We start from the raw sequence: 24,582 nt of genomic DNA, 5'->3' as shown, positions 1-24,582 counted from the left end.
GTTAATCATCTTCCTATTCAGAAATGAACTAAAGAAAAAGAACGTCAACCAATTTCTATAATGAATATTATGTTTTCTGTCTTAAATGAAAAAAAAAACAGGTACTACATACACTTTTCTGAGCAAAACAAAGTTTTACATGTGACTGGTACATTGGAACACTATCAGCTTGAGACATACTTCTCTATGTACATTATTCATAGGACATTTCAGAGGACGTAACCCACATATTAGACACCGAATAATCAATTTAGCTTCAAAAATCATACTGAAAAATGAAATGTTACTGAGAACAGAGCATGCTAAATGTTTAAAAGAGAAAGTGCACTGACATACCATTTAAATATTATACAAAAGAACCAAAACAATTAGCATTTGTCAGACTGTTTAAGAAAGCATTCTTGATTGGCAGGACTATTTTCAGAAGTATAGGTAGAGAAACATTTAATGATGATCCTTCTAGTAGGATATTCAAGTCTAATAACCTGGATATCAAAAAGAAAACAATCCAAATACCAGAAAACAAGTATGTGAAGGAAGTAAGAGTGAGAGCAGGCAGCCACTTGCAGAAAAAGCATGCTGCACACGCAATCGCAATCGGGTCCTAGGGCAATAAAAATAAACATACGTCTTTGATTTTCACTGTAAACTCCTTTTCTCGTACATGCTTCTTCACCTTTGACATCTGTGTTGACTGATCGTGTTCTTCTTTAACACCGGCGCCTGGGGGTGTGGGTACACTGGGTTCGCTATATTCTGTAGCTGCGCCAGGGCTGTCCAGCAGTTTTGTGGTATAGAAAGAGGCCACTGTGTTGGCATCATAACTTCTTCTAGCTGAAGGCCACTTCCCTTTCAGAACTGTTTGACAAATACTGTCCAGCCGGTTGATCATCACACGATCCTGGAAAAGCATGCAAACATCTAAGTGTGGTTTTCATAGTCAGGCCAGCCCTTCGGAGATAAAATGGCTCAGGGCCTTGATGGATTTAACCCTGGTACAACCTATGTGCATTTGGTGTGTATACATGCTCTCACATACATATGTAATTCCGTAAGAGTTCAAGTACAAATTTCCATTGGAGTCCAAAAATATATGACAGATAGTCTTCTGTAATTTCATTTTTTATTTATAAAGTAGGTTTCACGCCCAACACGGTGCTTGAACCCACACCCCAAGATCAAGACCTGAGCAGAGATCAAAAGCTGGATGCTTAACCAACTGAGCCACCCAGGTATCTCAGCCTTGTTATTTTCATAATTATACAAGTAATACAAGTTCGTTGGAAAAATTCAATCAACTCAGAAGCAGGTAAGAGTAGAGTTCTTCACCTCCCCATTTCACAACCTCCCTCCTAAAGGTAAGTACTCTTGTACTAGTCTAGCCACACTGACAGAATTGCATTAATCCGATCTGAACTTCTACCACTGAAAGTATATACACTTAAGTGAACTTTCAAAAAAATGGTTGTTTTAATTAATTTATTTTTGAGAGAGAAAGAGGGAGAGGGGGAGGGAGGGAGGGAGGGAGGCAGGAAGGGAGAGAATCCCAAGCAGGCTCCGCACCGTCAGCGCAGAGCCCAGTGAGGGACTCCACCTCATGAAGTGTGAGATCGTGACCTGAGCCAAAAACAAGAGTCAGGCGCTTAACTGAGCCACCGAGGTGCCCCAAGTGAACTTTTTTTTTAAGTCATAAATGGCTATGGTAAATTTCTTCAAGGAGACTCAGCTCGAAGCACCCATTCATAAACAAGCCCTTGAATATTGTATGTGAATGTCAGCATCCATTATCTCTTATTCTAAACATTCTAAGGTTATGTTGAGAAATAAACACATTCAAGTACACCTATTTACTTGGTAACAGTAATTGATACTTCTGATGCTAACACCAAAATGCCATCCTATGTTTTTTGTTTTGTTTTTTTAATTTTTTTTAACGTTTATTTATTTTTGAGACAGAGAGAGACAGAGCATGAACGGGGGAGGGTCACAGAGAGAGGGAGACACAGAATCTGAAACAGGCTCCAGGCTCCGAGCTGTCAGCACAGAGCCCAACGCGGGGCTCGAACCCACGGACCGTGAGATCATGACCTGAGCCGAAGTCGGCCGCTTAACTGACCAAGCCACCCAGGCGCCCCCATCCTATGTTTTATGGTGACCTATTTCTCCGCACAGTAAGTTATCTACCATGAAAGCAACATAGAGGAATACTCAAAAAATGATCTGTTCTGGTAAGACATTACTCATTTACCTTTGGCCAATATGAGGCTGCTAGCATGTATCCTCCTTGTAAGATATAAGCGGACTCTGGTGTCCCATTGTTCATCTGGAAGCTATCTTGGGTCTCATCCTGGGTAGTGCTCAGTGACGCAACACTTTCTTCATCGTAGGCTTTCACGTGAGGGGTACCTTCTGCTGAGAACAATTATAACCGTTTTAAAAAGACTGCATAAAACAATTTTATATATACTTTTCAAATCTTATATAATTATTCAAAGGAAAAAGTTAGAAGTAAAAACAAATGGCCAAAAAGGAAAAAAAATCTGCCTAGAATACAATACGGTGCCCATTGTTTAAAAAAATTATCACAAAAGCAAAATAAGTGGCATTAAAGAGGTTGAGGGGGAAGGGTTAACAAAACATCCCTTTCTGCGTGAAAATCTGACCCTCAGTTAACCCTGTAGATCTGTCTCCCTGGACACATATCAACTCCAGAATGATAAAGTGCATTTGGACTGAGGGGACCATAAAAACCTGAGGAGTACACTGACATCCTCTCCGGAGGGGACCTGTACGCCGGGGCATGTCCTTGTGGCAACCCTGAAACTTGCGCTCACAGAGCCGTTACAAGAGACCCTGGCTTCTGCAGGATCTGAGGCTCCTTAGGCCAGACTGGCTCTTGCACCCGCTCGCCATCAACTCATTGCCTTGCACCTGAACTGTGGGCTGCAGCAAGGACAGAGCCACCTGAGACTCCTCTACAGGCAAACTGTAGTTCCTGTGTTGTTCTGAGGAGACAGCTGCCAAGGAGGGCCTATGATACTCTTGTTGGTCTGACGGCTTAATCTAAGAACCCTGCTGGCTGTTACAGAATATGATCTTGATGTGTTCACTGATCAGCATGTTCAGAAAAAAAGGAACACTAAACTGAAGGTGATCACAAAGAAACCCATTATTGTACAAAATGTCTAATTTCTGTTTGATTAACCCGTTTTGCAATGCCTTGAGTACTGAATAGGGAGTGTGCACCAGTAACACGAGTTTCCTTTTCGATAGTGCTTCTCTAAGAAAATCTGTACATATAAGACTTAGGTTAACAATTTTAAGCATGCTTAAGTTATGTGAACCGAATTCGTTTTCATTTTCACTTGAAATGTCTTAAAACAGCAAAAGCACTTTATGCATATACCTCGCTTTGGGACTTCTTCTTCTTCACTGTCACTTTCTTCTGATGAAGATGAGGAGGAGGATGATGAGGAAGAGGATGAGGATGAGGATGAAGACGATGCTGAAGAACAGGAGGAGGATGAAGAGGAACTAGAGCCTGATCGAGAGTCGGAACAAGAGGAGGAGGAAGACGAGGAAGAAGATGATCTGGAAGAACAGGATGATCTCTCAGAATCAGAGTCAGACTCAGAACTAGATTCGGATCCTCTTTTGTGGACTCGCTGTTTCTTAGAAGCTGGGTTTGGAGTTAGGGGTTCTGTTCTGGCTGCAACCATGCGTCTGTCTGTTTCACCTTTTCCACCAGATTTCTGGTCTCCAGTGGCCTGCGGTAAAACACCATTCTTTGGACTTACAGGCTCAGACTTTATTAGTGTCCTGGTTTCCTCAGAAGACATAGATTCTTCTTCAGAAGACTGAGGCTCCTCTTTAAGATTTTCACTTTTAACTTTCATATCCTCTAGAATAATACCTTTAGCATCTAGGAGCCTAGGTAGAGAGGTAAGAGGAGAAGCAGAAAGTGCTACTTGATATTGCTGTAAAAGTGGGGTAGAAGTCCTTGAAGGAGCCATCTTACTTTGACTGTAGTTCCTTTGAGCTGCCATAAAGGAGAGTTCAGGATCACGAAGAATGTGATAGTCTGTTCGGCTCACCCCATGTTTCGCAGCTCCAATGAGCAAGTCCCTATCATGAGGGCCACATTCCCACCAGACTGGCAGGTCTGGATTTGGATGGCAAAGCTTCAAGCGTTCAAACAATTGTGGATGTCGGAGGGCCTGTTCCCGTACTTTCCTTAGAAGTTCAATGCGATACAAAGTCCTTGAAGCACGTTCTTCTGTGATTGGCTGGATAAAAATATTTGGATCCACCAATTCTACGTTAAGACGAGAACAAAAACATTAATCTTGGAAACACTTTATTACAGAGTTAAACAAATAATGCAACTTCTAAAATGCAACTCTACTTGATATCACTGTGTAGTTTCCAGAATTTTAAAAATATTTTTAAATGAGGAAAGATGTAAGTTTTTAAAAGTACCAAAATCCATACATACAGTGTATAACACTGGATCTTCTGAAAGTGGGGAAAACGTAATGTTTTTGGGAAATATGTTAATATAACTATGAATTTACTTTTAAAAAATTCCCTATGAGCTATGTCCTTACTAATCTGTGTCTTTTATTATTTTTTTAATGTTTATTTATTTTTGAGAGACAGACAGAGCACAAGTTGGGGAGGGGCAGAGAGAGAGAGGAAGACACAGAATCTGAAACAGGCTCCAGGCTCTGGAGCACAGAGCCCGATGCCGGGCTTGAACTGGGGAACAGCAAGGTCATGACCTAGGCCAAATTTGGATGCTTAACCGACTGAGCCACCCAGGTACCCCACTAATCTGTGTCTTAATCAAAGAGACAAACACTTACTTGAACTCATTTATAAATACAAATTAAAACTGTTAAATCATAGCCGATAAACAAACAGAAGTCCACATATTTCTAGCTGCACCAAGGAAATTCAGGGCATTGTGGTGAACTCACAGGAACACTTAAGGCTTTCTTAAAATTTCAGGGAAGTGCAGGAACACTGTCAAAGGCTATGTGAAGTAGTGGCTTGAGCTGGCTCAGTTTCAACATTAGATCTTGCTATATTCCTTTTGATGCGGTTATATCTTTGTGGGCAGAGATACTGGCAGTTCAGAAATCGACAGGGGCTTGTTGAAATAATGTGGGCCCACTTAAAGGAGCTGGTAGTGGCCAAATCTAGAACAATTTGAGTATCAAAATAATGAGAGTATTGGGTTCTAACCTATAGAGTAAAATAAATATCTATGAGTCCATTCTGATATGAATAAGTGAATAATTGATCAACAAATGAAACGGAAACAACAGTTCTTGCTTGTAGCAGAATTCCACATTAAAAGCTGTTACACATAAGGATCTACTCATGGATACTAATGTCAATGGGTGGAAGTTTGAGGAGAAACAGGATTTGTGTGGTCTCAAAGTATCTCCTCAAGGTATCTGTTAACTGCAGGGGAAAGGATATCAATTTTACACTGGAGAAACATGGCATAAACTACTGTAACCAAGCAATCAAGGGCAACACCATCAGTGTTAGCTATCTTGACATCATGAACCCATTGATATGTTCTGAGAGGGACACGTCATTTCTCTGGTATGCAATCGGGTCATGAAAGACAAGAGAGAAACTGAGGGTCTGTTACAGACTGTAGGAAGCTGAGGGGAAAGACCAACTAAATACAATGTGGGATCCTGGAACAAAAAAGGACATCAGTGGACAAACCAGTAAGATCTGACTAGGCATTCAATTTAGTTAACAGCATTGTACTGTTAAGTTTCCTAGTCTGATAATTATACTGTAATTAGTCATGTAAGATTTTAACTTTAGGGGAGGCAAAGTGAGAAATGCATGGAAACTTCTGTGGTTTTTTGCAACTTTTTTCAAAGTCTGAAAGTAGTTCAGAATAAAAAGTTAAAAAAAAAAAAAAAAAAAAAAAAAAAAAGACCATGCAGACATCAGTGTAGAACAGGAAACAAGAGTGGGCATATCCATTCTACCTCTAGGATGTGACAGTTGTATAGTCCCTGACAGGTGTATACATCTCATTAGTAAGTAACTGAGGTTATTTAAGAAAGAAAAGTAGTACTTTTTTTCTTTCAGCTTCTATTATGTTTTCAAACAATTACTAGATTGTTGGAAACAAATACTTAAGTTGTTTGGATCTACTTATTCATTAAACAGAACTTCTGGCCTCAGGTGCTGTGAAAAATTACTGAGACAGTAAGGGATCTATGAGCTGAGGAAGTTTGGAAAACTGATCTAAGTAAAACCTCACTCACATTTTTAACAAGAAAACTACCTTTTCGATCATTATTGATTGTCAGTAATTAACCCTTTCTTTTTAAAAACTGGAGTCAAAGTGGTTAATTTATTCATCACATTTTATATCGTTCGGGAATTAAGAAAATTAAAAAAAAAAGAAATGAGGGCCTCTCAGTAACCATAAATAATAGAAGACACAATACTTTGCTTTATCTCTTTAAACCCATGGATAGTCTCTCAAAAGACCTTTAAGTAGACTACTCTGGATTATCTGGTATTTGGGTAATCAAGTGATGGGCTACTCTATTCAGTAGACTGACAACAGATCTGTTAGGACATAAAATTAAAACAAACCAACCAACCCACATGAAATTTACGTCCTTTTATTAGCAATTTATATTTTGACTATGAAATAGGATTAGGAAGCCAGTGGGTTTAGCAGTCAGAAATCATATTCAACAAAGAATGGAGACAGCTGCTTATAATAGCATGATTGAGAGGAATTGCTGACAGGATGAGTGATTTCTCTGGGCTTCAAAGACGATGAAAGTCACTCTCCTGGGTGAATCTGCCTTGCCAGTGCCTTGGCTGAGCATTAGCACCTCTGATTGGTTGTTGTTCTCCTTTTTTTGAAGGCTCTGGGTGATTTTTTTTCCCCTATTAAAACTCTTTGAAATGTCTTTAGAGAGGAGGCCTCATTCCTTGCAAAATTATTCACCGAATAAATCCTGTAAAACAGTTCCTATGAGATGGACTAAAACTACAGGTTAGTTCTGTTTATCTGAAGCTACTATTTATCTTCTACCTTCCCCCGATCATCAATCTAATATTGAATAAGCACTGGCTATTCCTCAAAACTCAAGGTGCAACTTTATTCTCTTTTGATCTAACTTTAATAGCAGAATTAACAAATAGGGGGAATCTCTGAACATAGTTAATTTACAATTTTGAAAAATAACTGATGTGTTGAATTAGACAGTATTGACATAAAAAAAGTTGGAAATTTCAGAATTTTAGGGATTTTTGCCTCTTTGACCAAAACCAGGAAAAAAAGAAGTTTTATACCTACCTTCTTTGGAAGGAAGACGACAAACCCTCCGACACATGGACATGAATGCATACAAATACTTCTCCAAACTATCATCAGTTTTCTTATGCAGCCTAGCCATAGCTCTAAATTTTGTCCAGTCAAATTGGCCTCTGTCAGGATCAAATACCACTCCAAATGTGGACACAACTCTATAAAAGTCAGCTTCTTCTCTTCTTGTCCATCTATTTTGAGTCAGATTAAAGAAAGAGCCACACTGGTCATTAAAATAAATATTAATGCTGAATATAATGACTATAATAAAATTTAAAACATTTCAAATACCTAACACTTTAAAGGATTAAATGCAAGGGTACTACTGCCTTGCAAATATATGCTAGTTGACTCATCTGTCCAACCATGCTTCTCTTCCTTCAGAAAATAATAGTTTTTTGCACATCTACTACGTAAGAAAATATGCAGAGGATACAAGATTACATAAGACATGATGACCCTACCTTTAAGGAAACAGTGAAACATTTCAAACATATCCCTAGTATAAGGTGGTATATTGTAGCTGTATGCATTCTAGGAAGCAAGGATTTTAGGAGAGTGCAGAAGATGGGAGGTCCAGTTCAGACCTGAGTGATCAAGAAAGCATCACAGAAGTAAGTGGCTTTTAAGATGGAACAAGGCTAAGATCAGGTAGGGAATTCTAGGAAGCGGACACAGTATAAGCAAAGTAGGAATAATCTACATTTGGGGGAGATGATGAGCATTCCAGTTTGACAAGGATATGGCTCATATTGGAGGTAGAAATGGGGTCTGATTATGAAACACTCCATATGCCTGGCTAAAAATAGTCTCTATTCAGTTGAAAGCTCCTAAAGATATTTTAAGAGGGTAATATTACCTTCACATACCACAAATCTCCAAACACAGTCTAACTTATAGAGACTTTTCCCTAGTTAACTTATAGAATTGTGAGAACGAGAAAGAGTGTATGAGACCTTTGAAAAACATCAACAGGCCATTTTTATCATAGTGCTTCATTAAGAAGATTCATGTAATAATGCTGCAAAAATAGCCTGGGAAACCAATTAAATCTTATAAAGCTTACACCTGGGTGATGGAAGTAGGAATAGAATAGAAAGGATGAGTTAAAACACTACACAGAACACACAAAAATATGACACAGTGTCTACCCTCAAAGAACTTACAACTTAGGAAGACAAGACAGGGAAAAGAAAAACGTCCTTATAACATCTTGTATTAGTGTGATAATGAGTAATTTATTTGGATAAGTGCTATATGAGTACAGGAAACAGAATACTGTGAGCTGGCCTGTTTGAGAAAAAATTAATATAAGAGATAGGACAGGGGTTGGGCTCTGAAGGATGGGCTAGGTATGAACTAAAGAGGAGGAAGAAAGGTATCCCAGGTGATAGGAACAACATAAGCTAGGGTACTGAGTCAAGAATACGTAGGATATTATGGCAGAGGAAATAGTACTGGATAGAATTAGAAATGCATGCTGACATCTAAATTGAAGAGACTCTTGGACTGAGGCTTAAGAACTTAAACTTTATACTTACAGTAAATAAGGAGCCATTGAATATCAAGAGAAAACTAGTATTTTAGGAAGATTGATCGAGATCTGACAGACCAAGGGAAAATGTATGTGGTTAAAGATGGCCATAAATTCTTTGCCGCTCTTCCCGTGGACAGGTATAATCTCTTTCCCTTTTCTTTTAAACTTCATTGGCCGTGTGACTTTTTTTGACCCATAGAAAGTGGCAGAAGTGATGCTTTATAATTGCTGAGACTAGGCCTTAAGAAATCTCCAGCTTTTATTGCCTTTGTCACTGGGAATGCTCCCTCATTCAAGCTCCCAGCTGGCAGCCCAGCACCAACTGCCAGGTGTTTGAGTGAGGCCACTTCCTACCTGCTGGCCCAAAACACGGGAAGCAGAAGAACCACCTGGTCAACCAAGAGAATCATGGGAAATTAAAAAAAAAAAAAACTGGTGTTTCAGTCACCACATTTTGGAGTGGGTTACGATGCAATTGTAGGTAACTGAAACAGTGTATTTACAGAGATCTAGAACATTGAAAATCTTGTTTCAGATGAATTAAACTCTGGTTATGATGGATGTGCTGCAAATAAATACCAAAGAACAAGATATATTTTCCAGAGAAGATCCAAGGATCCAGGTTTAACAAGGAGGCCAGGCTACTGCTAAACATTGCTATTCTTTTCAGTGTAGTCTATCCTCTTTAAGAAGTTAAAGCTTTTGGGGGGAGAGTAGCATGACTGTCTTCCTAACAAGGTCTTTTGCAGAAAGGTATACTATTTTTTTCTCCTTTGATATGAGTGGTTGCAAGGGTTCATCCTCTGTATAAAACAGATAAGGACTTGTCTTCCATACATTCTTACATTTCATAAATGTCGATATAAAGTAAGGTAGAATGGACTTTATTTCACGTAACTTAAATGTATGCTTTATTAAGAATTTAATTCTTGAGTTTGCTCTGCAATTTCATTTTTTTAATACCTCAGTATTCATAAATAACAGAATAATGATTAAGTACGAAGAGTGCAAGAAACGATAAAATGCAATGATCTTTATCTGTTTGATATATTTGTGTGCATGCATAAAAGCACTTTGCTTTGACCAACTTCTCTACCTATATATGTTTTTCACAAAGTGAGATAATCACACTCTAAGAGGCTTCGGAATGAAAAACTACATTTAGATACTAACATTAAAAATTTAGTGCTACTGTCTTACCTCTGCTGTCTTTCTATCTTGGCTGCCATTTTAGGATTAAGAGTGGCTTCTTCATAAAGAGGCTGCATGACACTGGCAGGCACTGAGAACGTGGGCTGTATCTGTTGGATTTGTCTGTTTTTATTAGTACGCTGATATGCAGTGATGAGACGCCTCAAACGTGTGGTTAAAGCTGATTGAGTTGGCCAATAAATTTTATCACCCTCCATCAGCTGACCATCTGTATTTAAAGAAACTCATATCAATAAAAAAAAAAACTAAAAAATGAAAACAATTTTGACCCTCCCCCCCCCCCCAAACTAAACAGATAATGAAATGAAGCTCACAAAAAGAGCAAAATTTCCTTACTTAAAATATTTTTTCTTTCAATCTGATTATGTGGGGGAAAAAACCCACACAAACCAAACCTCTCATTATAAAAAGGTTTTCTTTTAACTACAGCTGTAAAAACATTACAACAAGTTTTTACAGCAGCTCAAAAAAAGTAGGTCACAGTGGAATAAAGAACCACAATATTATCTATTGAACTTCGCTTGCACAGAAAATACAACTCTTGCATTTCCAGGCCTAATACGTTTTACTGCCTGGCAAATACTCAGTTGCCTTAATTTAAATGAATTAAAAATCAAACTGAAATCTTTGGGAAGTTGAATACTGTAGACACTTTTAAGTAATGCCTTCTTCTGTATTAAATCTATCTCAATTTATGTGAGAACCAAAACATTTTAAAGGCCATTAGTGAGGAACATATATTATAAAAAACTCCCTGTAACAATGCTGTCACTTTTATGCTCTTATTCACCTAATAAAGTGCAGGACCTAGCTCTCTGTTTCCAGGGAATAATCTTCTAATTACATACACCATAATTAAGCAGTAATCATTCATGCTAAGCCAATGCTATTCCTTCTTCCCTAGTCAAACTATGAAAAGATGAGGCCCGACTCCACTTGGGTGCCAGGTGGGAGTGAGTGTACTCTAACAGTATGTTTCTATCTTGATAACCAGAAGGAAGTAGAAGAAGGAAGACCCTGCAAAGGAAGGCTTTGTAGAAAAGGGGTGTGAGAAAGAATGGACCCTAATGTGCATATGGAACTAATAAGTTGTTGGATGGGTTACTGAACTAACACTTTAATGATGAAATCTCATACGCAAATTTAGTAATGTAACCATAAAATCATCAAAGCTTTGATTCCATAAAAGCTTAGTGAGTCACTGTGTAACTATTTGTAACTAAAAATACTGTTACATTTCCAATCAACTAGTATGTCTTATAATGATTACAACTGTCTTCAATAAAAATGTAATATGCATCAAACATCACAAAAGTGGAACAGTTTATTGATTTCATGGTATCATGAGAATGTGAATTTTCAATAATACTAAATAAAGAGATAAATGCAATGTACCTCCATCTGCTATAACAAGATCTCCTGGTGAAGAAACATCATCCTTTTAAAAGAAAACAGAAATTTGTCACAGGGTAATTGGGTCAAGATACACTGAAGAAGAAAAGAGAATCAGGTTTCTTAATATAGTAGTAGAGAACTTTTTGTAATAGAGTTTTTAATGATTAATTTATCAAAATTAAAAATTTTAATTTCTTGTTCTAAATTCCCACCCATTTACAACTTCTCTGTTGCCTTTTACACTTCAGACCAATTATTTTGCACTACAATTTTCCTCTTCCGTGACCACTTTTGGTCCAGTTGCTTTCCCCCCACCCTTCCTCTACCTGCAAATATGCCCCAGGCTTTCTTGCTGTTTTTTTTTTTTCGTTCTATATACCAACTTCCATAATTTATTCATTCTCATATCTGATTATTAGCCAGCAAATCTTTTTTCTTTCAGCCTTGAACAGTTTGCTTGTGGTGTATATCTAATCTTTATCTGTCAACAGAGCAGCTCCAATTAGGTATTCCAACATTACTGTAAACATATTCATAACTTTGGTGGTTTTATTCCAATGACTACTATTTTTTTAAGTTTATTTTAATTTATTGTTTATTTATTTTTTGAGAGGGGTGGGGGGGGGGAGAGAGACAGAGAGGGAGAGAGAAAGAATCTGAAAGAGACTCTGTGCTGTTAGTACAGAGCCCAACGTGGGTCTTGATCTCATGAATTATAAGATCACGATCTGAACTGAGATCAAGAGTCGGAGGCTTAGCCAACTGAGCCAACCAGCACCCCAACTGTTATCTTTTTAAAGTTTGTTTATTTGTTTGCTTACTTATTTAAGTCACCTCTACACTCAATGTGGCACTCGAACACACAACCCTAAGATGAAGAGTTGTGCGCTCTTCCAATTGAGCCAGTCAGGTGCTACCAATGACTACTATTTTCTATTGTTATTTTAGAGAAGACTGAAATTAGAACCACTGTCATTCCTTTTCAAGTGGGTCTTTTTTTTTTTTTAATTTTTTTTTAACGTTTATTTATTTTTGAGACAGAGAGAGACAGAGCATGAACGGGGGAGGGTCACAGAGAGAGGGAGACACAGCATCTGAAACAGGCTCCAGGCTCTGAGCTGTCAGCACAGAGCCCGACGCCGGGCTCAAACCCACGGACCGTGAGATCATGACTTGAGCCGAAGTCGGCCGCTCAACCGACTGAGACACCAAGGTGCCCCTCAAGTGGGTCTTTTAACTCTGGTTGCTTTTAACATATTCTCTTTGTTCGGAACATCTGTAATTTCACTAGGATGTTTTTTTAGAGTGGACTTAATTTTTTTTATCCTGCCAAGATTCACTTTATTTCTTGAATCTCAGGATTCATGTCTTTCATTAAGTCTGAAAAATTCTCAGCTGGTATCTCTCTTAAAACAGGTCTTCTCCTTTATGCTCTCTGGCCACTCCCTCTGGAATACTGATTGGACATATACCAACCAGACATCATCATGCTATCCTCCTTGTCTCTAAAAGAGTTTTTCGTATTGATTTATTGCCTCTCAGCCCTAAATTCATTACCTTTTATACCTTTTACAGGCCCTAAGAAAATGGATCTGGCTCTTTAAATACTATGTTTCACCAGCCAGTATGATGTCAAGCTTTGTCAGTAGTGGCAGCCAGAGACACAGTATGAGGAAAAGGGTTTTTCTTCTTTGGTTTGGGTGAACTCCTCCCGTGCTCACCTCTGCAGTTCAAGCAGCTTCTTTAAGTGCCTATTGGCTAGCGGCTTTCCCTGGTGACCTCGCCCTTGGGTGGTTGTCTAGTGAAGTGCCTCCAGTGAGACACTTCCCCAGGAAAAGGTCCCTTGGCAACCCTGGAGGGTGGACTTCGGCAAGTTCCAGAGGGTGGATTTCCAGCAAGTTTCGCCACCAATGAGGTGTGGCCATGCCCTCCCAAAAAAGTGAGGATCTCAGCCCTGCTGGACATGGGGCTCTTCCCTAGGTGCTCTGCATCAGCCCTCAGAAGAGTACCCTCTCCTCCATTCTTCAGCATTCTCTTTACTCCTTATCAGCCAATCTCTCATCACTTTAATCCACCGATTAGTCAATCATTCTACAAACCTTCCCTGTTCAAATTGCTATGTGGTCTCTCTCTCCTGATTGGGCTAAACTGAGCCATTGTGCTGCACTGTGGATCCTTTCCTCATATCTATTTTCTAAATAATGTCTTCTCTCAAGATCTGGGTCTAATCTGCCTCTCCAGCACAATGTTTAACCTATTTGTTAAGTTTTAACTTCTAATGACTGTATTTTCCACTTCTAAAGTTTTACATAATTCTTTTTCCATATGTCCCTATTCTTTTAAAATCAGATCCATCTTTCTTTTATTCTTGGATCTTTCTTTAATGTCTTTAACCATTTAAAAATTACTTATTTTCTATTTTAATAGATCTATATCAGAAGTTCTTAGAGGTCTAATCCTGTTCTTTGTTGTATTTGCTAACATTTACTCCCGGTAAATTGTTCCTCATATTTTTAAAATTTTTGGATTTTGACCTCATTTCACAGAGGGTTTTATCTTCAGGACCAAGTATAGTCTACACTGAAGCTGTTTTTTTTCCATAATTCTTTTTCTTTATGTTTCTACCAGGTATCTCAGGGGTATTACAGCTTGGGATCCTTTTATGTCACATTTTTGGCTCGAGAGTTCCTGGACCATGCAGGTGATGTAAAAGAAATCAAACCATAAACTCAAGAGAAAGCAGGCCTATGGCTAATGAATTCTCAGGGGAAACAATTTTTTTTCCTACCCAGAGTCCACACTGTTTCTTGGTGCTGTTTGTCAGAGAGTGCTTTCCTCTGAGGGTTTTCATTTAGTATAGGATTTCCATTCTCACTGCCACACTCTGGCCCTCACTCTCACTTGTCCTCATACTGCCATCAATATTCAAGCCCCTTGGCCACAAAGACCAACACACCTTACCTGACAGTTACCACACCATCTAGTCCTTTACCATGCCCTTGTTAAGTACTACAGAATTCCTCATCCTTTTTAACATCACTTCCCCCAATCCACAGACTATTTTCTGTATTTTCACCAACTCTGCTTCTTCCTTTTGACTTTCTATAAACAGAACACATAGAACTATGTTTTCCCAGCTCAGAATTCCTCTCCTCTCTACCTTCTACTTTAAACCCTTTATGTGGGCATAGTTTCTATCTGTTGCCGTGTACTTTTAGTATCTACTTGTCACTCTCTGCTTTGGGATTTCTGCCCCAACACCGTGCTTCTTAGTTCCTAGCACTGCAGCACGTGGGCAAGCTCCACTTCATCCACACGTCCACGCCAGCCTCCAGCTTGTCTAGAAGGGAGATCAGGCAAATTGTGAATGATTATTTGTGATGTCTGTCAACCTAAGTGGATCACTAACTTAGCTGCTCTTCTGAAGAACAGAATTAGGTATAAGGAAAACATGAAAGAAAGAAACAGCAAACAAAAGAAACCATGGAGTAACTAGAATTGAGGATTTTAAAATAGGATCCAAAGCATACCTCCATATCATCTTTAAAGATAGCTGGGGCAGGTTTGTATTCTGGATCTTCCACATCCCTGTTAAAATACCAACAGATGCCACAATTACTGTACTGGACTTAAAACTTCTCTTGATGGGACAAATGGGAGTCTTGTTGCAAGGACCTTTTAGTGCGTTTTCAGACTGAAATTTCTGTTCTTTAGCCTGAGGACTCGAAGCCACAGCATGAAGGTGGTTCTATGGCAAGTCAGAAGAAAGCTACCTCTAATGGACTCTTACTACCAAGTTCACTTTTAAATGTGGTAATATTAACCTCAACATAGTCTCTTACTTTTCTCTTTTGGTAAGAAAACAAAGATGGTAAAGGCCCTTACTCGTTACAATGAACAACATCATATTTCTCTTCAACTGTAATATTCTTAGCTGTCTTCTTTCCTCTTATGCCCTCAGAATTTTATGACCTTAATGGCCATGACCATTAAGAATGGAAAAATGAAGGACTCATCACAAGAATGGGTATGGGGCAGGTCCAGCCTCTTCCTTGATCATACTGTTGGATAAGCACTAACTTACCAGAGTATCATTAGTTCTTTCCGATTGTAAACTCGGAAAGTTTACTTACTTAAAGATAAACATCACTGACAGAATATGTGATGTTGATATAGATACATGGAGAAACCAAGACCCTGAAGTGCACATACCCATCCATATAATCATTTGCCCTCTGTTCTGCAGCAACTGCTTTCTCATCAGGTTTTCCCACTCTTTCCAAGAAGCATAATGCTGGGTCTGCTCGGATAGTGTTATATTTTTCATAACCTGGAGGGATCACCAATTGTGAAAGTAAAAAGGATAAAAAGAAAAAAGATGTATAAATATAAGCATTCCACACATTTATGGTAGATAATGTTCCTGGACTAAATGGACCATATATTAAAATGATATACATTAAGCATGTTTTCCAGAAATTATCACAAATTACATGATCTGGCATGTGTATATTTAAAACTTTAGATTAAATTTATCAGTTAAAGTGAAAAGAGGAAAACTGATCACACAGAACACACTTGACCTAAGAACTCTTCCTGAGGGGAAGTTATGTGAGACTTCTGCCACCCTTTCATGAAGAAGTGTAGTGACTGACAGACATATTTTGGTGGTGTATGCTGTACCTGATATTGATAATAATATGTGTTTCTGGAATAAAGCTGTAGGTGGAAATCAAACTGAGAACTAGTTGAATTATATTATACACAGAAGACGACTCTACCTACCTTACTTCTCACTTACCATGTTTAAAAACTCCAATAAGAAGGGACTTATCAGCATCAAAATCCCACCATTCAGCAGGAACTTCTGAGTGGTCTGGTTCTGGGACCCAAACATCAATGTCACTTTAAAAAAGAAATCACGATATGGCACTATGAATGATTACAAACAAGTTAAAGAGGAGGCAAAACTTTACCTAGTCTGTAAACAGCATTATGGTTTTTAGGAAAAGATGTTAAGATTTCATTTCATTGATCTTTTTGTTTTCCATAATTGCCACCGATAAAAATTACAAAATCGCACAACATAGTTAGCATAAAATGAATTAATATTCCTAAACTCAACAGAAGAAATGTTTCAACAGGTTTACTTTACTCTTAACGAAGCATATTCTTTCCACTGATTTCCTTTAGATACAAACAAAATGTTTTATGGGAAAGTAGAATCTTATGTCAGCAAACAGCCTGACAAAAATCAGCTGGCTCAAGTATTTCATTTTGTACACCAGCAGACTGAGGCCCTAGAAGGGCAAATTAATTGCTTTGGGCTGCAAAACAAGTCATATCTCTTCTGGACTGCTATTGGTAAGAAAATCCCACTGAAAAATTAAGCATTGCTTACAAGTAAAGGAAAATGGAAAGTTGTTTTTTTTTCTTTTTTAAGTATTTATTTATTTATTTTGAAAGAGAGAGAGAGAGAGGAGGGGCAAAAGGAAAGAGAGAGAGAGAATCCCAAGCAGGCTCCATGCTGTCAGTTCAGAGCCCGATGTGGGGCTCAAACCCAAGAACTGCAAGATCATGACCTGAGACTAAATTAAGAGTCAGATGCTTAACCAACTGAGTCATCCAGGTGCCCCCATTTTCATGTTTTATTTACTCATAAGACTTAGAAGCCTTTTGTTTTCATGGCCATTGTCCTTTATTTCCACTATATTAGTGGTTAAATATTGGGTTCTTGTGAACTAGCCCGGGAACATATTGACCATTTATCAGTTTCTTTCTTTTTTTTTTTTTAAGTTTATTTATCTATTTTGGGAGAGACAGAGAGAGAAAGCAGGAGAGGGGCAGAGAGAGAATCCCAAGCAGGCTCAATGCTGTCAGTACACAGCCTGACACAGGGCTTGATCTCACAAACTGTGAGATCATGACCTGAGCCAAAATCAAGAGTCGGACACTTAACCAACTGAACCACTCAGAAGCCCCTATCAATTTATTTCTATATGAAAAGTTATTTTGAGTTTCCAAAGACAACCAACTTACAAATGACCTTGGGCTACACAAATTATTTGTAAGTAGGAAACTCCTCACTTTTTCAAATATATCCATATAGGTCTTTGTTAATTAACTTATGAAATTTTGGTGCCGAGACAAGATGAAATTCTACTTCATTTTCATTACGTTTTATCGTATCTCTGATTCTTTGAAAACTGATAAATGACGAACGTCAGAGAAATTCTCAACTAGAATTATTTGATTTCCTGAAATAATTTATCCTATCCAATCTCCATCTTCTTTGTTGAATAAAATACAAGAATGATGCTTTGTGTGTGAAAATTAATGACATTTATTTGCTAATTCCTGTCAGACATAAGTTGTATGTTAGGCTAAGAGAGACAATGGCTTGAATCACTATGGTAAATAAGTAAACATTTCAGTCCTTCCATGTATGGCAGATTTTCCTTTTTAGTGGTGTTGTATGTATTACTTATAAAAGGTTTCTGGGAGAGTAGTAATTTCACATGATAAGCAAAGGAAATTATGTTTGCAAAATTAAAAATGCTCTTTAGTAGTTGTTTCATATTCCTGAAAACAGCTATATTACCACAGCATTCACGGAACGGATTTATTATAGTTTTTAGTCCTTTATTATATTGTCATTTTTTAGGCATGATAGTTATATATAGCATACAAATAGCACTTTGAATGTTTTAATCAAATTATGAATCAAAAACTTGCCATTTTCTGGGGTGCTTGGGTGGTTCAGTCACTAAGTGTCTGACTTTGGTTCAGAACATGATCTCACAGTTTGTGAGTTTGAGCCCTGCATCGGGCTATCTGCTGTCAGCACAGAGCCCACTTTGGATCCTCTATCCCCCTCTCTTTTTGCCCCTCCCGCCTCATGCTCTGGCTCTCTCTCTCAAAAACATTTTTTAAAAACCATGAAAAGTGGATAGGAAATTACTTTTTATTTTTCATAAATCTTTTGCCAGCAGAAAAAAGTTTTAACCCAAGGAATATGGAGAAAAGGATGTAGACCTTTCTCTAGATTCTTAAAGGAAATTATCTGCACTTAAGTAACATTATTACCTCTAATCTTCTTTAAAAAAACCCAGAAGGGCTGCAATCACAGTATTTTCTAGCTTAATGAAGAAAAATAGAGAAAGAATGATTTTCCCGTGATTTGGTCAAAGTTGAAAAAATGATGAGGAAAAATACAGTTACAGAAGATATTTATTTTTGATTGATTTCCTGACCAGGACTAAAAAGTGTGAGAACCAAAAGATGAAGGCAGGAGGAAAGAATTTAAGAGGGTCAGGTAGTTCCCCTCACCAACCATCAGGTGGCACTCTAAGCTCAGAACACTGTGACCAGCATCGGAGGTAGAAAGATTTCCTACTTGTAAAGAGCATATACCTACCCTGTGTTTGATATTAAGTGACAAATGGATGTTAAGTGTTTGTTCACTGCTAGGGAAAGGACCATAATGAGGTGCATGTGCTCCTGTTGTTGATTTCTGTTTTTAAAGATTCAGTTCACATGCTGTCTCTTGCATAAAACTGTCTTTAACTTCCCCAGGCCAGATCACTCATTCAAAATATATTTAAACAGCACTCATTAAGTGCCAATAATAGCAATAATAAGGCAGACACTTCCTGCCCTCATGAAGAGGTACCTGCACTACTGCATGGTGAATGGTGTGACAGGGTCCTCTGGGTACGTGCCTGACCTGGAGGCTGAGGTGATGCCAGCTGAGCAGGAAGAGCCCGGAGAATGGAGGAAAGGGGGAAAGGGAATGTTCCAGCAAGAGTGCAACAGCCTGGAGGCGTTGGTAATCATGGCACCTGTGAGAAATGTGGACCTGAAGTTCAGGAGAGAGATGTGAACTGGAGATAGATCTGGAAGACCCTTAGTATAAAAACAAAAACTGATGCGGCACCTGATGGGGCAGTTGCAAGAGTGGGCAACTCTTGATCTTGGGGTCGTGAGTTTGAGCCCCACATGGGACATACAGATTACTTAAATAAATAAAACTTAAAAAAAAATTTAAAAAACACCTGACACCACAGAAGAGAGACAGCATCCAAGAAAAGGAGGTGACAACAAGAGGGCCTATGAGAAGGCATTTAAGAGGGGTGAAGAGGAGCCTGCAGAACAATAAGCAGAGAGAAGCTAGAAAGAACACATCCAGGTGAATGCTGCTACAGACACATTTTAAGGAGGCAGTGGCCAACAAAGGTGAAGTCAGATAAGCAGTAGGGTACATCCGTGTGTTCAGCAGCAAGCTTACTAGTGGACGAGTGGGCAGGCAGAAGAGAGGGGGTGGAAGCTGAGCTGTGGGGGAATGCGTAGGAAATGGGAGAGCAGAAAAAGGAGACACCGACACAGAAATCAAGGAGAGTGATAATACAGTAGCGTGAGGAGACACAGGTCCAAAAGCACTGTGTGTGTGTGTGCGTGCGTGCGTGCGTGCGTGCGTGTGTGTGTGTGTCTGGATCTATGCTGAGGGAGATACAAATATGTTAAAATCCAAATGAGAAGTTGGGGGCCAGGGGGAGATTAATGAAAGAGGAAATGTAGGGATAATTCACAGATCACAGTTTCTCCACAAGTGGAGGCCAAGGGAAAAGAGGGGTCACTTGGTCAACAAATATGTATTGGGTGTTATTATGTCCCAGATTCTAGGGGCTGTGAAAAAGTGATCAATACGACAGATAGCATGTTTAACCTTCAAGCAGCTTAAACTGTAGTGGGAAGAGAAAGACAGACAAATAAACATGACTCTAATAAGCATTTCATAGGCATTATGAATGAGATAAAGTAAGGTTACGTAGTAGCGAGTGACTGCTAGGCTTGCTTTAGCTAGGGAGGCCAGGGAAGGCCTATCTGAGGAGGTAGACGCTGAATGGAGGCCTGAATGACCTGAAGAGACAGTTCTGGGAAAGCTGAGGTGTAAGAGTGTACCAGGAGGCACAGCACAGAATGAGCCTGACGTGCTGGAGGAACAGAAACACCAGTGTGGCTGCAGCATTGTGGGTGAGGGACAGAGCGCTGAGGAAAAAGGACAACCGGGTGGGTATAGTTGCATGAATGCCTACAGAAGACAGTATTACAAAAAAATTAAAAAAGACAGCATTTCAGGAAGAAGAGAGAAGTAGAATAAGGAACAAAGAGACCAGGGTGTCGGACAGACCATATGTGGATAAAAGTCAGTCACCATTCTTCCACTGGGTTAGGAGGGAAAAAGAAAGAATGAACACAGGGAAGGTTCAGTTTTAGATTTGGTGGCAGGAAGCTTGCGGCTGCTGCTGTTGTTGTGACAGAGCCAGATGATGATGGTGATGATGATGATGATGACTGATGCTGCTATTAGTGACAGAGCCAGATTGAGACTAACAGAGGAAAGGCAACAAACTGGCAAGGGTGAATTCTGTAAATTTGGTAGAATTTTCTTCTTGTGAACTTCACTGAGTAAGCAGCCACTTTGATAGACAGTTTTCTGGTCATAGAATTTTTGCTATTTTCAGTATATTACCGAAAATATCAACAGGTTATTTAATTAATTTACCTTGCATCAACTCCATCAAATACTTTCTGACACTCATTTCCAATGACTTCTTGCTTTAGATAATACAGCATTCTTACACGAAGCAAAACCCTAAAATGAGGGAAAGGAAATCAAAAGACACAAAGATATTAATCATTAAAGAAAATTCATCCATGAGGTTAAAATTGGAAAAGAATTTGTATACAGAATTTTTGTAATTAAGTAATTACTTCTGATTAAATAAATCTCATTACTACCATATATAAAAAATAGGTTTCTCCAAAATCTTCACAATCATCATTATTTAATATCCAAGTAAGATATAATGAGATCATTTGGAGGCCAGTTTTATTTCTCTCTCTGTTGATGAAAACAGTGACACAAGAGGTATATACCATGATTTGCTGAAGGATACCCTGTAAGATTAAGATTAGGATTGGTCCTAGACCACACTGTCTCTGTACTCAAAATCAGCATGTTTTAAGATTTTTAATAAATTCAGAAATATAAACTTCTAAAGAGTTGTGTTAAAAATACCCTACTACCTACTTATTACAGTGGTGTTTTATATGTTTTTTGTATCCTTCATCTTGAAGTAGCTGCTCAGGATTATATTTTCGAAGCCATTCTGCTTTCTGTATATCAAATGAGCTTGTTTGAGTCTTTACTTTCTTCCCTTTTCGACCCCTGGGTACTGGGGCTGACAGGCCTGTTAAAATGAGAAGGACACGTGATATCAGGGATAATCTGTAGAAAGATTTGCAATTTGGCACATTTTTTTCAACACAAGAAATTTCTGGAGACTTTCAGAGGTCTGTGCAGGCTGTATAGAGATCTTTAAAATATTAATGGTAACATGGGGCGCCTGGGCGGCTCAGTTGGTTAAGCCTCCGACTTTGGCTCAGGTCATGATTTCATGGTTTGTGGGTTCGAGCCCCGCGTCGGGCTCTGTGCTGACAGCTCAGAGCCTGAAGCCTGCTTCAGATTCTATGTCTCCTTCTCTCTCTGCCCCTCCCCTGCTCATGCTTTGTCTCTGTCTCTCAAAAAAAAAAAAAAAAATGTTTAAAAAAATATATATTAATGGTAACAATACTGACCCAATCGCAAGGTAAGTTAACATGATGATTATACACACATATTAACAGTTCCCCACAAATACCCAATAATTCTGTATCTGAAATTAATCACTGTAATTTCCATTTGTTCTAAAACACATTATTTGTTTTCCAAATGTAAAAACCAAAAGCTAAAACCTGTACCTCTGCTTTGCTTTTAGTTTCTTTAGTTACAAAATAAGCTTTGGCCTCTTGATTTTCAAAACTGCATTAGGTTTAGTCATTGTGGATTCCTGATTAAGAGAGCTATATTCATTTTATGTGATACTTTTGTTGTGAAATATTTCTTTTTCTTTTACTATTTTAAAGTAATCTCTACACCAAACAGAGGGCTCAAACTTACAACCCCAAGATCAAGAGTCACATGTTCTACTGACTGAGCCAGCCAGGCGCCCCTGAAATATTTCAAAACTACAGAAAATATATTCCTACTCTTAACCTTAGCATATTCCATATTTGGTCAGTATTTTATTAAAGGAAATGAATACGCATAGTTGAAGTTCAATTCACTCCTTCCTTCCCAGAGATAATCACTACCCTGAATTTGTCTTTTCATTCCATGCCTCTTTGTATTCTTAGGTCGGAGAAATATTTAAGTTTACAGACATTGTATTTCACATGGAATTCTGCAAATTATTGATTACTTTGGTATTTTTTTGAGATTTAATACTTGCCGACTCACAAGGCTGTAATTTATCCATTTTAACTGCTGTTAAAAATCTACTGTATGAGTATCACTGCATACCACCACCTACCTATTAAACTCAATGATGCTTGAGTTGTTTCACTTACAATTTTTAACAATTACTAAAAAAACAGTTTTGATTCCTTTCAATTTCTATCTCGTATCTCTTTTCCTTGCTGTCCTCTACCAGCCAGGAATCTTACCACAACGGTAAACAGAAGCATGCTGTGGCCTGTCCATTTCTTCTGACAATATTGGCAATTTTGCCTTTATATTTTGAGACCGTTTTGTTTGGTGTATAAAGTTCATACTTGTTATATCTCCTTTTATGGATCAGTCATTTTATTACTGTGTAGTATCTCTTGTTGGTACTAATTAATGCCCTCCACCTTAAATTGCTATTCTGTTCTATGTTAATACTGTTCTATATTCCAGAGTCCTCCTCACTCTGATTTGGAAACCAGTGCATAATTAAAAATATACATACTTAAGTTTTCCTAATAAAACATGTAGATATTCCATATAAACTTCTCTTTAACAAAACTGCTTCAGATTTCATCACATAATCCTATTTACTTTTTCACTTCTGCTACATGCTAATTTATAATTTACACGAGATCTGTTGTGCTTGACTATTTCTACAGCACCTTATTCTTCCTCCAAAATCACAGTATATCTGAAGTATCTTTAAAGATATTAATGCTGGTTTAAAAAAGTTCTTTTCCTTGCATAGTCCTTATTTCCTCCGAGTTCATTTAGATGGTTTGTTTCTCGTCTCCACCTCTCATGTTGGAAACTTTCCTCGGGTGTCTGGTATCCTTGGTTGTTTGCTCATATTTGAGACAGACCAAAAAGTTGGCACAGATGGTCTGACGGGACTCACTGAAGGGCAATCTGCTGTTATCCTTCATATTGTTAGGTTTTGCCCTGATCAGACTCCGCAAAGAAAATTCTTTAGTTTTCTTCCTTGAGTATGACATTGTTCAATATACATACATTCATTCGGTCCCCATTTAGGAGCTCCATACCTCAACTACCAATGCAACCCAGAGACCCTCCACTTCACTCTCCCTAGAGAACAAACTTTAAGTCATTTTTCATCCTGATGACACAGAACTGAAGAGGATATTTAGCAATCTGAACTCTGTTTAAACCACTTGTAGTCAAAACCTCTGTCCTTTACACCTACTTTCAGAGGTTCCTGATATGTCACAAGCTGACACTTTTGGGTAATCTGTGCAGCAAACCAGTCGGTCGTTGCCTTTTCCTACTGCTGACCTAAGATTCAACTCTCTCTGGTTGGTTGAGTTAGTCACCACTCACCTATTTGCCTCCAGGTTCCAAAACTGTGTTGCTATTTCCTCTCCCATTCTCTCTCTTCTTTTGAGGGTTTATGCCTATTTACTTTTTAATTATGGAATTAAGCATAGTCAAAAACAGATGGAGAAATATGAAGGATCACAGTGTCCTGTCATCCAACTTTAATAATTATCAGCTCATGGTCAATTTTGTTTCATCTATACCCTGTTCACTCCCCAACCTTCTATGTTATTATTTTTTTTCTTCTATATTATTTTGAAGTAAATCTAAGACACCAATCATTTCATGAACAAATATGACTATCTTTTATTTATTAATTTTTAAAATTTATTTATTTAAGTCATCTCTACCACCAATGTGGGGCTAAAACTCACAATCCCAAGATCAAGAGCTGCACTCACCTCTGAC

At 38.3% G+C, this 24,582-nt stretch overlaps 1 protein-coding gene across 11 annotated transcripts in view; it reads right to left on the bottom strand.

Annotated features, from left to right (window-relative positions):
• The window catches only part of CHD9 (chromodomain helicase DNA binding protein 9), a 232,851-nt gene that overhangs the window by 20,337 nt on the left and 187,932 nt on the right, over positions 1-24,582 (bottom strand). For 7 of the 11 annotated variants that reach the window (XM_042970467.1, XM_042970472.1, XM_042970466.1 and 4 more), the window contains 11 exons: positions 21,604-21,763; positions 21,076-21,165; positions 16,312-16,415; positions 15,723-15,840; positions 15,041-15,098; positions 11,511-11,553; positions 10,104-10,323; positions 7,355-7,557; positions 3,407-4,315; positions 2,249-2,412; positions 629-901 (listed from right to left, as the gene is read on the bottom strand). In XM_042970467.1, the coding sequence (XP_042826401.1) occupies positions 629-901; positions 2,249-2,412; positions 3,407-4,315; positions 7,355-7,557; positions 10,104-10,323; positions 11,511-11,553; positions 15,041-15,098; positions 15,723-15,840; positions 16,312-16,415; positions 21,076-21,165; positions 21,604-21,763 (2,342 nt within the window). The remainder of the gene's footprint in view (positions 1-628; positions 902-2,248; positions 2,413-3,406; positions 4,316-7,354; positions 7,558-10,103; positions 10,324-11,510; positions 11,554-15,040; positions 15,099-15,722; positions 15,841-16,311; positions 16,416-21,075; positions 21,166-21,603; positions 21,764-24,582) is intronic. The other 4 variants (XM_042970469.1, XM_042970474.1, XM_042970468.1 and 1 more) reach the window with 3 other exon arrangements.

This window comes from Panthera tigris, chromosome E2 (assembly GCF_018350195.1).
Source record: "Panthera tigris isolate Pti1 chromosome E2, P.tigris_Pti1_mat1.1, whole genome shotgun sequence".
Classification (NCBI taxonomy): Eukaryota; Metazoa; Chordata; class Mammalia; order Carnivora; family Felidae; genus Panthera; species Panthera tigris.
The sequence above is the reverse complement of the archived record's forward strand: the minus strand, read 5'-3'. Positions and strand labels throughout refer to the sequence as shown.